Raw genomic sequence first — 14,177 nt, forward strand, 5'->3', positions numbered from 1 at the left:
TTGTGCAGCCGTGTACGTGTTAATAGTTGTAGTGGATGTGTCATGAGGTTTGTGTGTTGAGCCACGTGACCAGCAGTGTGTCCCTGGAAGCTGCTGCCGTGTAGCCCGGATGGAGGAGGATGGTGACACTCTTCCCCACTGGGATGATACTTAATTGGACTCATTGTTTGGCTCTTTCTCTTTATTCACTTCCTTCAATCACTGCAACAGTACCTGCATCTGCTGCTCTTCCTTTCTTTATGCTTTTTTTGCACACGTGCTTCCCTTCTGCTCGTACGTTTTCAAATTAAAATGCTTTCTGCCACTGTCTACTTCAGTTCCCCTTCCCCTAGTCTTTCTGTTACTGTCTGACTTTTTCTTCTTCCTGTCTTCCTCTTCCTCCTGTCTCTCGCGCTCATCCCTCCTTCCTAATTTGAGAAACAGTGGTGGGATCGATTGGCGGTCCCAGCCTCTCTTTTCCTCGCCCTGCACAAATTTATTATTCTCTGAAAGACTCACACACTGATGGTCCCCTGGAGGGCCAGGTTGTACAGCTACCAACACACACACGCGTGCACACACACACACACACACACATTCTTACACATACGCAACCAATTTTAGATGCTGATGCATTATCACATCACTGTAGAGAAACACACACAAACAATGGCATACATGCTCACGATAACATGCACAGTGTTGCCTCATACATTATAGCAAGATGTACTCACACATGCGCATTAATTTAAGCAAACACAGACACCCTCTGACACAGAAACCAGAATAAGCTGGGGGATCCTGGTCTGAGTCAGCATTTCACGTCTGCTGGTAACAGTGTAGCTTTATGCGGATCAGTGATGGCATAGTTTTGTCAGCCTTGTGGAGATGTAGGAGGTTATATAATGACCATGATGAGAGATGTAATCCTAATCTTAAGTGAAAATATTGTATTTCGATAGAAAAGGCGGTCCTTCAGGACATGTTGGTTATAGCAATAAAGAATTTTCAAAGGTGGCGTTCTTACACACAGACAAGCTAAAAGATGTGGGTGATGGCCATAGTACCAAATATTGTAAAGATACGTGTGTGATGAAATTGAGTAAAATCTTCAGTTTGTTCTAATCTGTGGCTCTTCAGTGTCTGAAAGGCAGAAAGAAAAGCATGTGTGCAGGAGAGTTTTTGAACAGCGACGCAACATTCTTAACCACTGGGGTCATTTCCACTGTGAAACAAGAGAGCAGGACTTCTTCACTAATGTACTTTCAGTTAGATGTCCTCTCTAAAGTCTCTCTAACCTGCATAGGTTTACAGTCCTGACACCACGTATGCTGATACATAAACATAACCCACTTTCACCCAATTATGACCTGATTATCAATATGCTAATTAACTTAATAAAGAGCAGGTGTTATGTGAAGTTTATCACTTTTCAGGCAGGGTGTTAGACACTAATAGTCTCTTTCACTGGACATGAATTCAGCCCAAAAGGAGCAGAAATGATATTGATGATATCTGTGTGTGTTGAGGCTCTTGGGTTGTCCCTGACTGGACTTCATGAGGTCAATGAGAAAACGGAATTGCCAACTCATCATACAACTTTGTTGCTTTCATTTTGAAAGCAATGTGAAAATGTGTTGGAACAGCTCTCACCACATCTTGCATTTGCTGTTGATGTGACTGCACTAATGAATGAGCTAAATACCAAACTGCAAGGCAAGGTGGAAGCTTTCACAAGAAGGTTGCAGTTTCTTTCAAGACAAAGTTTAACAAATCCAGATTCAGATCCTCTCTCAGTGGAGATCACGTGTCTGCTGTCCTTCATATTTTAACCTCAGACATTAAACCTGACTCTAATGCGTTTGTTTAAGCCCAAAACAGACCAGATTTCTCTCACTTAGCACATAGAATTAGCACAGATTTTGTAAAAACAGGCACATTTTGTTCATAATTGATTTTAGGAACATTGATTAAACAGTGATAATAAATGCTGGTGTTTTTACTAGGTTCATTTCACATTTCCAGTGCCTAATTGTGGCGTGTGCTCTTACCAGCTTATTGGTGGTCCATTGGGAAAATTAATTGCCCTTCCCGGGTCTAGAGCATTAGCCATACACAGTTTATATAAAAATGTAGATTGGTTTAAATCCATGTGTTTATTGCTAGCTTGCAGTGTTTTCCATTTAAACGCAGACGTTTGAAATCCTTCAGCCCTAAAAAAATAACAAAAAAACCCCAATAAGAGAAAATAACAAAAGTGAAGAAAAATTAATTAACTCTGCACTCAGTCTGAATACACTTCACAACCTCTGAAGCAGTGACCTTTCAAACTCGTCACTTCACTGCACACCACATCAACCTGGATGAATAAGCTAAAAGCTGGGCTTCAAAAATAATTGAAGAACAATCGTTTTACCCTCCTTTTTTATGAATTCCCCACATCGCCACACAGGTGAACTTGAGTAAAACAAACTCTGTAAGTGTAAAAGATTTTGAGAGAATTTGAGCAGAATTTGAATTGTGGGGTTTACTGTCAGCAGAGGGACAGAAATGCAGTTTGTAAGTCAGTCCTCCCCGTAGACGCTCTGATTTGTTATTTTGTACACTTTGACCCGGGGTGTGAGCAGAGGGTTGTGTTTTGACGAGATGGTTATTAAGAATGCGCTTCTGATCTACGGGAGGCTGATGGCCTTCATCAGTTCCCTCTCTGAATCTGAGTGCTGTCGTCCTCTTCTCCCGCCCGTTTACGACTCATCTTTGACTCAGGCTGCAACTTCCAATTTCCACAGAGCTACAAATCACCCACACTAACTTCGGGATGCTGACTTGTCCACGTTCAAAGAAGGTTTGATGGTGTAAGCTAGGCTAATAGGCTGGAAGTAAGAGATGCAGGGAGAGTGCAGGTGGGTTTTTCAGATAATGAGGAACTTGTTTTCAAAGGTTTGGATGATGATACCACAAGCTAAAGCCAGATGGGTAGTAGGAGGGGGTTATATGACTTTCATCTACTTGAAGGCGAAAGCAGATCATTCTTTTTTTCATATTATGGCACAGTGTCTGCTCTATACTTTTATCCATCTATAGTGGAAAGCAAAGCTCAAATCATCCAAGGCCCTGAATGAGATCTGATCTAAAATTGCTGCTTTATGGCATACTCGACATGTTTCATTTCATTAGCCGTTTAAATTGCTCTAGCTGAGTAATTTACCTTGCATTTACCGCTGACCATCTTGACTTCGCTTTAAATACGACTCCCGATAGCTGCCTTTCATCAGCTTAAGTCTCCCTTAGATGTCATCTTCTCAGATGTTCAGTCTGATTGAGAAACAGAGAGAAAATTGAGATTACAGGGGAAAGTGTCACCTGCGTTGTGTTTGAGCTCACCGTGCGGTAATATCTCCCCTGCCTGATAATTTAAGGAAACTAGTTTGAATAAAACCCTGGCCACGTGAGTTCAACTAGCCCAGCGCGCTGCATGCAGAGCAGAGAGGCAGGATTAGTAGCTACAGTGGGTGAATGTATCAAAGCCTGTGTTTTTCAGAAAGCCCTGCAGTTATTGCTTACTGTTAGGCCTATAAAGTGGTTTGTAGTGTATAAAATAATCATAAACATTATAATCTCATTCTTGCACAAACATCTTATCATAAAACAACAGCGGGCATAAAACTTCATTAAAGGACAGAACATAAAAGCAACATAAAAGGAGTCCAATAAAATAATGATTAGGAGAATTTTAAACTCATGCATAAACTCATGCATAAAAAATTGGATTTTCGAAGATTACGCTTATTTTTGCCAAATTGCACCAGCTGAAACGCTTGGTTGCACATGACAAAGACAGATATACACATATGTGTGTGTAAAATATCTCTGTCCATCTAGTTTTTTCCGATATTAGTTCTCAGACCGTGAGGATGTGCCTTTGTTTTTTCAAAGCTGCCTTTGAAAAGTGGCATAAGAAGGACTGATGAGTCTGATAACAGCACACACACACACCTTGCAACGCACTTCCACATGCACTCTGCACGACACAAGCCCGTATCACACAGTGCCCAAGGATGGCAGACTTTCACTTTTAAAAGACTGTTATGGAAAGACCCATTACAGTGCAGAAGGTTTCAACCTCAATTATATGGAGAATATATAGTAGTCAGGTCGCTAATGAAAATGGAGGAGAGTGTCTACTCTTGCAAACAGCTTTCTGTGAAAGATGGGGAAGTAATCTATTCTCTTTACGAGGAGCAGTACTCCCCCCCCCCCCCCTCTGATTGCCACAGCTTTAATGAAGAGCTTACATACCTGAGGGGAATGATTCAGGAGCAAAGCATCAGGCAACTTATTGGATGTGGCTCTAAAATGGAAGTCAAGAAAAGCACAGTTTTACATTATTTGTGTGTGTGCGCATGCGCGTGTATGTGTTATTGATGCCTTCATAGTTTAGGTTGAGTTAGTTTTAAGAAGCAAAAGAAACGTAAATGTAGTGTTTATACTGAATATGTAAGCAGGTCAGTGAACACAGGAAGGTGAGAACAGAAACACTTCTCTGACAATGTGAAGGATGCATTCAAACAAGAGTAAGGGTGCGTCCTAGATCCTTTTCCTAGCCACCTTTCTTTGATCTAGATGGATACGTCATCGAGATCAAGGAAAGGTAGTTAGGAGACTCGATTAGGAGTTAGGAAAAGAGAAGAGCGGTGCACTGAGAATTTGAACGACCTTATCTGACGTGTGACCCTGGACATCCATCCAGTGTCGAAACTACAGCGAGCAGAAGATAGCAAACAAAATGTGCATCTTACTTCACCAGCGTCCTCTTACCTTGCTGTTTAATGCGGGTCATGTAAACAAGAACATGCTATGACAAATATCCCGTTATTATAAAGGTTGGAATTTTAAAGAAACAGGAACATTTTGGGACAGATTTGCTAACGTCTGCAGAAGCACAAAACTTATTTTGACATACAAAATCTGCTGAATTTACTAAAGAGGCACAGTGTCAGTTCTGTAACTGAAAGGTATGGAGAGGAGCATTTTTGTGGCACTATGGCATTTGTATTTGTAAGAGTTTCACTTTCGGGGGGTCGCTTGTGCGTCTTTATGGGGTTTTTTTTCTTTTTTTCTTGACCTTTTGCTCTTTTCTCTCCATTTGTTTCACCTGTGTTTCATTCCCACATGTGCCTAATCACCAATCACCCCTCTGTATCTGTTCTCATTTCCCAAATTGCACACCGTGAATTCCTCAAATGAAGCCGTTTGATTACCTAAGTGAAACAGCGTATGAATAAAAAGGAGCTGTTTAGAGTTCCCCTCTTGCTACACTTCATTTGTCTGTCTGAGGTAAAAAAAAAAAAAAAAAAGGCAAACCCATTCACACACACACTTCTGCAAAGGATGCACCTGTGCGTCCTCAATTATAGCTCTGCCAGCAAGCCTCCTCTGTCCTTCACATGCATTTCAGAAAGAGATCTCCTTCAGCATGGCAAACTAAGATTGATTTCCTGGTCGCAGGCAGGAGGCCTGAGGACAGAGGAGACAAAGAGGGTCAAATTAGTGAAATTGAAAAGCCCGCTATCCCGTCTTTCCCTTTGTCTTTGTCATTTCGGTCTGTTTATCCTCGTCATTCTCCTCTTTTTAGATTCATGTTTTGTTTCATTTTGGGGCTTTGTGTTTCTTGCTTCTTTTAATTGGCCAGTAAAGGCTCATTTTTCATACAGTCTGCCTCCAAGCCGTGCATTTGTGTCCTCTCTCTAGCACCACAACCCCTGACAGCATTTTAGACCTGTGCCATTATGATAGGGATGACTAGGTCTGGCTGAGTGAGCTTGTTGGTGGGACCGCTTTTACTATGGTCCTCATTTAGACATGCAGATGTCACATGCAGATGCCCCATTAAGACATCAGATTAATGTCTAAAAGCAGCCTTGCTGTATATTCACACAACGCTGATACTGACACTTTGAGCACACATGACGTAACATCTTCTCATCCTGTGTCTGGAAAATTACTCTGACCAATGAAAGTCAGAGTTATTAAAGCTAAATGCAGGGTGTAACCGGGAGAGATTTATTCCAGTTACAAGTAGTTGTTTTGGTGTCCTTAACTTTCTGGCTGCAAATCGTCTGGGTAACAAATTTACATTAAAAGCAGCCAGTGAAACTTTTCTTGGCAGCTGGTGGGTTTATTTATTTTATTTTCTGTCATTGTTTACCAGTCCTTGGAGGGTGAACAAACCCTAATCTTGGACACTAAGTAAGAGTTTCTGCAGACAATGTGCAATCAGTGTTGTTTACACTACAGCTGTCCTGCAATCGAATCCAATCAAGAAAGCTATGCCTCTGCATGCCTGCTCTACCTGTGGTTAAAAGAACAGCTTGTCTTGTTAATCATTTGTCATAAATATTGGTCGTGGTAATATCGACTGACGCACTCAAAACCAAAAATAAATAAATAAACAAACATTCTATCCAGACTAACACGAGCTATTACGCAAAACTCCGAATAAAGAGGGAAAGAAAAAAGAAAAAAACTCAAATCTGAGCTGCAAAAGATCAGGCCTGGGTTAATACACCAAGCCAGAGGGAGATAAAGACAAAGAGGCAGAAAGAGAGAGAAATAAGATTTTATTTAAGAGAACGCGCCGCTGCCTCGCAGACGCAGAGCGCAGCGATGTGAGGCTGACCTCTGGAAGGAAAGCAGCAGCAGGGGTCACAGAGGTTGATCCAATTCTGGGCAGCCAGTGCCAACACTCTGATTAAGAGGTGATGAAGAGGGCAGGCCGACCATCATCTCCACAGGTGGATTCACTTTGGGATGCATGTGGGCCTGGGAGGGGGCGGCACTGAAAGTTCAAGCACTGTAGCCAGAGGGATAATCAGCAAAGGCGCTAAAATTACTTTTGAGCTGTTGTCTGTATTTGCCTTATCCAAATATTGCCAGATAACAAAGGCGCACGTCTGCTCCACTTGTATCGCTCCCAAGCTTAAGCATTGTTTGATTTGCTGTGGTCAGGAGCTTAAGTTAGCTGGTAAATATTAACACCACAAGGAACGTGGCCTTTTTTCATGGTTGCAGGTCAGCTCGTTCTCACTCCCGAGGCGTAATATACCGACGTTTTGTCACGTCCCGTTCCTCAGGAACGCGAAAGGAGACCTTCGGCGTTCTTATGGTACGCGGCTGAAATCCAGTGCAATGACGCTCCCGCGGTAATAGACGTTCCAGCCCTGTATTCCAGCCCTAAACCTAACCTTATCCTTAGCTCTAACGATAACCTTAATCCTGACCTTAACCAGGACTTTAATGACGTTAAATAGCGTGTTTGTAAGCGATTTGAAGAAAAAGAGCGAACATGTGTAGATTCAGTCCAGACGGTTCTCATATTTCCTCATTTTTCCGAGGTCGTCATTTAGGAACGTGGTGGGTAGCCGAAAGCGTAATATGTCGACGATTTGTCACCTAGTGTAAAATGTTACGCTACGTGAGAACGTGTTGCGCAGGTTTAAGAAGTACAGTGTTTAGACAGGTTTGCACCATTTAATGTTAATCTTTATAAATGTTCATCTCACATGAACTATTACAGGCTTGGCCTTCTGTTTAAGGTGCACGTCATGTGATAGGAAAACTATTTTCTCTTGTCATTGTCGTGGGAGAATGGCCCACCCATCAGAGTATCAATAAACATATGTCTGTGTGCATGTGTGTATGTATGTGTGTGTGTTGGTGATTAGGGTGTGAGGGTTAAATGTCAGTGATATGGTGCTGGGGAGTTCCTCTGCTGGGTAAAAACCTGAGCGACTGCTCATCTCTAATTGGACCTATCTTAGTAACCTTTCCGCAGCCGGGGGTTCCCATTCATCACCCTCTGTCTGTCTGTCAGCCAATCAGAGCTGAGGCAGGTCCTCATGCACACTGTACTTCTGAACTAATGTTTTCATCTTTAATATTTTACATTTTATTATGTTTATACCTTTGTATTTATGTTTTTTTGGGGGGTAGGATTTTAAATTTAGGGGATTCCCTTAGCATCCTTCTCACTGACCTCACACTTCAGTACGCGTTATTGTTGCCAGCTTAGTGCCTGTGTTGCAATGCAACACTTGTAATGCAATGACTTTTCTGAGGACTTTAGGGACTTGCTCCCCTGCTTACAGGCCCAATGAGCAGCAGAGCAGCAATGCCCATACATAAGGCCCATTTATCTCACACAGTGAAATGTGTCAAAGACAAAGTAATAGTCTCTCTGTTAGTTTAACTTTCTTTTCTTATAATTTTATTTGATGTTGAATTAGTTGTTTTAGTGTGGACTGTCAGAAACAATAGACTGTTTATAAAAGAAGGACATAGCGACCACAAGGTCAACCATCTGTTAGCCGGGTCCTGTGAAGCGTCGATCTGAGGATTTTGGCTGTTGCTATCTTAAGCTGCATCCACACTGGAAGCGGCCCACTCGTCCCACATTGCTTTGCAGCTGACAGCTGATTGCTTATGGACTTTCCAGGCTCCGGTTGCTTAAGGAACCTTATTATGCAATTACTGCTAGGTCATATGTCAATCAATGTATTCTTCAGTGTCATTGGTAGTCACTTCTGTTGCTCACCTGGAAATTGATAAAACTTTATCTTGCACCCTACATATTTCTCATCTCCAGTCCATCTTTTATGTACACTATGGAAAAAAGGGACTTCCCAAATTCCTGACATTGAAACTGAGCCAAAACATTAAAGCTAGGCTCAGAAACCCTTTGTAAATTAATCCTTCTTATGTGGGAGCTCCTTTCCCATTGTCCTGGAAATGGATAATACTCCCGGTACAGCTTTGGTATGTCACCAAATTTGTTTTGCAAAGACTCCTAATCTATTTTCTCCACCATGTCACTTGTGTGTTACTTTCAGTGACAGTTCCATTGTCAGTCCAAGCAAAAAAAAAAAAATACCATTGCTGTTTTGCTTCTGTAGTGTTTTCTGCAGACATCCAACCCATAGCTACCTGTTTACACCAGCACACACATGCCCCCGTGTTCATTCAGCGTGATGCACTTACTGACAGAGATTATTTCGAAGAAATGTGCTAAAAGCTGGTTAAAGGTTGCATTAGAGAGAATATAGACACACATACAAGCTTGCAGCACATCGTCACACATACGGAAAGTTTTGCTACGTTTTTGAATCAGAGGGGGAATTGGTCCTGTGCTGTCGAAAATGCAGAAACGGGTAAGAGACAGACGTGAAACCAGACAGATGCGCAAACAGACAGACTGACAGCAGCAGCACACAAAGACAGAGGGGAGGCCTGCAGAGAGATGTGAGAGAGTGTGTTAATCCACATGGCGTAGCATTTCCTCTGTGGATCAGTGTGCGTTTGAACTTTTCAAGGGTAGGATGGCAAGGAGCGATCGGCCACTCTGTAAATGTCAGTGGATCTGAACAGCCGGAGCCCAGACAGCCTTGTGCCGTCGCCTGCCACTCACACTCTTCTTTATCCATCCTTCTCTTTTTTGTCTCTGTCTGGGAGCTGTTTATTTTCTCCTCTCCTTCCCCATCCTCTGTTATCCCACCCACCCTCTCCCTCTCACTTTCATTATTGTCTTTTACCTTTGCCTTGCCATTGCCTGCAGGAATATAGCAGATCCTGTAATAGACATGGCTGGTTTTTGTTTCTTTGTTTTTCTCTTTTCTCACCCTTTTCTGGATTTCTGCTCAGCCTAACTCCACCTGACTAGTAACCGCTCTGTTTCACATTACTTGGTTTCAGAGACCATATTGTATTCTGGCTTCTTGCCTTTATATTTCCCCTAATTTATTAGCCTACCTTTATTTTTCTCTGCTAGTAATTAGATTTTTTTGTGTGCGTGTCTTGTAGAAGATGCTGTTTTATTACATTCTTCCAAACCATCTTCAATTTCCAAGGGAATTATCAAGGGAGAGTCCCTTCATTTAATTTGTACGGAAATTAATTTGTCAGTGTAAGAAATAGGATACTTGCTAATCTGGTTAGGCCAGCATTTGTCCCACCCCCTCCCACCGCCACTTTAGGCCGCCTCTCTGCCAGTGTTCAGGAGCGAGGAGGCAGAGACAGTAGACAGACACGCCGTTCTTGGAGACGAGGCAGGAATTCAAATAGAAGTGAAGGAAAATACAGATCTTTTGGCGACAAAAGAAACAGTGAAAGGGGAAGTGAGAAAGACACAAGGAAAAGAGGAAGAGTATTAAAATCAAAATGCCAAGAGGCGGGGTCATAAAACGACTGCCTTTATTGAGCGGGGCACAGTGGGCCAGTTGCTGCCTGCGGGCCTTTTCTACTCTTGTACTGCACTGCAACTCCACAAGTCGTACTCATACTTCAGTTCGGTCCAATGAAGCTTCCCTGTTAGGACATTTTGAGTAAAAATGTAACAGTGGGAGGGTAAGGCGATAAATTAAAGAAATGGAATTTTTGATTTCTATTTGTGAAAATGATGTTTAGGTCTTTAGCCGCCAAAGCAGAGGCAGGGTGGGGTGGACTGGCAGGTGACGTTCTTTGGCGTTAGTCTGGCAGACTGGGCCTGTGATGTGACGGCTGGCACAAAAGAAGGATCTAGAGTACAAGGAGAAAGAGCCAAGGATAATTCAAACTTAACAAACAAGTAAAACTCTAGGAATTAGCCTAAGCGTTACACCCTAGCAGCAGAATAGTCTGGCAAGAGTGAATGGAAGGACCAGGGATATATGTGCACTGCAACTTGCCGCGCCCAGGCAGACACACAGACAGAGGTGAGGGAAACAAAACTGCCGACCAGCAGTGAAGGCACGGGGAACATGGTATTATATTTAACTGAGACCCAGGACATGTTGGAGAGATTACATCTCTCAGCCAGAGCGTTCTCACTCCCGAGGCGTAACATGTCGACGTTTTGTCACGTCCCGCGGCGTTCCTGAGGAACGCGAAAGGAGACCTTCGGCGTTCTTATGGTACGCGGCGGGTTATGGCTGGAATCCAGTGCAATGACGCTCCCGCGGGAGTAGACGTTCCAGCCCTGTATTCCAGCCCTAAACCTAACCTTATCCCTAGCCCTGACCATAACCTTATTCCTGACCTTAACCAGGACTTTAATGATGTTAAATAGTGTGTTTCTAAGCGATTTGAAGAATAAGAGCGAACATGTGTAGGTTCAGTCCAGACGGTTCTCATATTTCCTCTTTTTCCGAGGTCGTCATTTAGGAACGTGGTGGGTAGCCGAAAACGTAATATGGTGACGATTTGTCACCTAGCGTAAAATGTTACGCTTTGGGAGTGAGAACGGGTTGTCTCAGCTGGCCCGGGAACACTTCAGGATTAGCTGGAAGAGGTGGCTGGAGAGACCGAGGTCTGGACGCCCTTACTTCGGCTGTTCTCCTCTCTACTTGAATAAGGAGAAGAAAATGAATGGATAGAGATATCCAAGTTGTATCGGTCTTAAACTTAATGAGTGAAATGTTCCAGCGTCAGTGTCCACATACTTTTGGCCAAATAGCAAGTATTGTTAAAAATGTATGAACATAGAAGTGCTCGCTAATCCAAGAAATATGGAAATTTATGTGCATTGCAGTATCTATCAAAAACTGGAGAAAGAATGAGAGGAAGAAGAGAGAGAGAGAGAGAGAGAGAGAGAGAGAGAGAGAGAGTGTGTGTGTGTGTGTGTGTGTGTGTGTGTGTGTGTGTGTGTGTGTGTCTCAGCTCGGTCCCATCCCCCCTGGCCATCTCTCTCTACACTCAGGCAGTCTCTCTGGCTGTTGTGTGTTTGTCTGAGATATGGACTTGGATGCACCGAGCGACCGCCCACTCCACGCATTCCTCTGTAGTCCATCCGCTTCCCTTGGACGTTGAACAAATTGATTTGGGCGTTGATTATTCAAGGGGCACGTTTCATAACTTTTGACTGGCTTTTCTCCACCTCCCACTCCTGTGTTTTTCTCGCCGTGCATCTGGCTCTTTCTATCTCACGCCCATGTCCAGCTGCGGCGCTGCAGGATACCGCAGAAGGAGGCCCGTGGGTCATGTAGTAACTTCAGATTGCAGTTTGAAGGAAGTTCATACAGGGAGGTTTTGACTTTGTTCACTTTGGTCGCAGTTTGTTAACAACATATCACCTTGATTTGTGCAACTGCACATGAATGTGTTAACTTTTCTCAGTGTTTAATTATTTTATAACACTCCTGGTGATTAAAAGGAATCACTGTACCCGCGGCTGCATAAAAATCTATATGTGTACACTAATAATGAATATTCAAGAAAGATCGGACACCAACTAATAAACCATTCATCACAGGAACATGAGCTGAGGCAGAGCTGCAGACACACTCCTGCTTGTTATTAATATAAATGATCACCAAAAATGACTAATCGACTCAACTCTGTCCCTCTCTCTTGAGCCAGGAAGTCAAATGAGTTTCTCTGAACATGTAGCATAATTAAAAAAAAGAAAAGAAAGAAAATCCCAATTATGATCAAATTTACAAGGGATTATTTTCCCGTCGTCTTCAGTTCTAGGCGAAGCTTTTAAAAAGCTGCAACAGCTGTAAGTAGACCAGGAATTTAGTAATTACTTCCATAATTGATCATTTTCTTAATTAAGCAATCAACTTTTCAGTTCAGTGTAAAAAGGCAGTGTCCTGAAATTGTTGTTTTTGTCTGCCAAACAGCCTCTAAGACCTCTAGATAATTAATTAAAAAAAAAAAAAAGCCGGGATCAGAAAATGTGTCTTTTTTTTGGAAACAGAAAAAAAAGGCTAATCAGTTATCAAAATAGTTGCTGATTAATTTCCTGTTGATAAACTAATTTCATCTCTACTTAAAAGAACCGCCTGCGTAGAGAGAAAACCGACTTCTTTGACACGAAATATCACACGCAGCTAATTAGCTAATCGTTCAGCTTTATGCTGCTTGCATAAAGTTGGGTCCATCCATTAATAAAGAGTAAAGCTGGCATTAGAGCTAACCAAAAAAATAAAATAAAACTATCAGTTATTTCTTTAGCCACTGCTACCCTCATCAAACACCTTACACAGATCAGCAGTGGGAGAAGACAGTGAGCGAAGAGTGACACACAGAAATGAGCCACAGAGTAAATGAGAGCGTTATAAAGAGAAAATGAGGCACTAGTGATTAATTAACTCCTCTCGCTTCCTCGTCCTGTAAGGCCAGGATAATTTTGTGACTTTATACGACTGCCGCAGTGCTGTGCGCTCCGGCTCGGTCTCGTACACCATGAAACATAGATCAAGAGGAAAGTTTGAGCGCGGAGAGACTGTATTATATGAGCCTCTGCTTGATTGCTCTGCAACCAGAGAAGAGTGAGGGGGAGGAATAGCTTTGGCGAACTCGCTAATACATCTGATGTATTTCTTCCTCTTGAATGTAATGCACTCGCACACCTTATGCAATACAGAAGTACTTGAAGATATAAACAGTCCACTCTGATGTACGAATCTATCCAGAATTTTGCAGCTACTGCTTCCTGTTGAGCCCTTTGGCACTGTGTGTGTGTGTGTCTGTGTGTGTGTTTGCAGTGTTTGTGTATGTGCATGACGCGCCATGTGCATACGTCTTTTTATTGTCCTCCAGCACACTGCTGTAATCAGGTAAGCCTACCGGCAGTGTTATCTCTGTCAGGTACTGTTAACCACTAGCTAACTCCTCCACAGAGCTCCTTCTGTGTTTCATCCCTTTTCTAGCTTTTCTTTCCTTTTTTCCCCTCTTCAGCAGCCTCCAGGCTCTCTAATCTGCCTCCCCGATGGCTTCCCTTCCTCTCCTACCTCATCTGGTTCCCCTCTGGCACACTTCATCTCAGCGTCACCAGAACTATACATAAGCCTTTTTCTGTCTTCCTTTGGCTTCCTGGGTAGAAAAAGATCCGTGCTGTGTCATCTGGGATGTTGATATGCGTCAGTGGATTTGAGTGCACCCTGTGATTATGCTGTATAAAAAGGATCCTTTGCACAGTGGACTCACACAGTACATGTGTCACCTGTTTGCACCAGACCACATCAAGTTAATATAGTGTAGACTACATTGCTACTGTGACTCAGCATAAGCATTTTTGCTAATCCCATGCTGCCTGTTTTTTATTTTTTGTTTTTGTTTTTTGTTTTTTTCAGCAAGCAAGATTAAGTTTGAACGAGAGAGAGAAGCTTTAGCAAATCCCATTCATAACCATCAACAGAGAAAGTCGTACTATGATTCAGGTA

General features: G+C 42.7%; 1 protein-coding gene across 5 annotated transcripts in view; it reads left to right on the forward strand.

The window, feature by feature from the left end:
- Positions 1–14,177, forward strand: part of pacrg (PARK2 co-regulated) — a 152,925-nt gene that overhangs the window by 120,534 nt on the left and 18,214 nt on the right. For 3 of the 5 annotated variants that reach the window (XM_085440908.1, XM_085440911.1, XM_085440907.1), the window contains exon 5: positions 14,088–14,174. The exons of the other annotated variants lie outside the window; for them this stretch is intronic. In XM_085440908.1, coding sequence (XP_085297034.1) covers positions 14,088–14,174 — 87 coding nt within the window. The remainder of the gene's footprint in view (positions 1–14,087; positions 14,175–14,177) is intronic. 5 annotated transcript variants of the gene reach the window in all.

The sequence above is a fragment of the Copadichromis virginalis genome, linkage group LG19, assembly GCF_057382275.1.
Source record: "Copadichromis virginalis isolate Kocher_CV1m ecotype Utaka linkage group LG19, C_Virginalis_male_GT1.1, whole genome shotgun sequence".
Lineage (NCBI taxonomy): Eukaryota > Metazoa > Chordata > Actinopteri > Cichliformes > Cichlidae > Copadichromis > Copadichromis virginalis.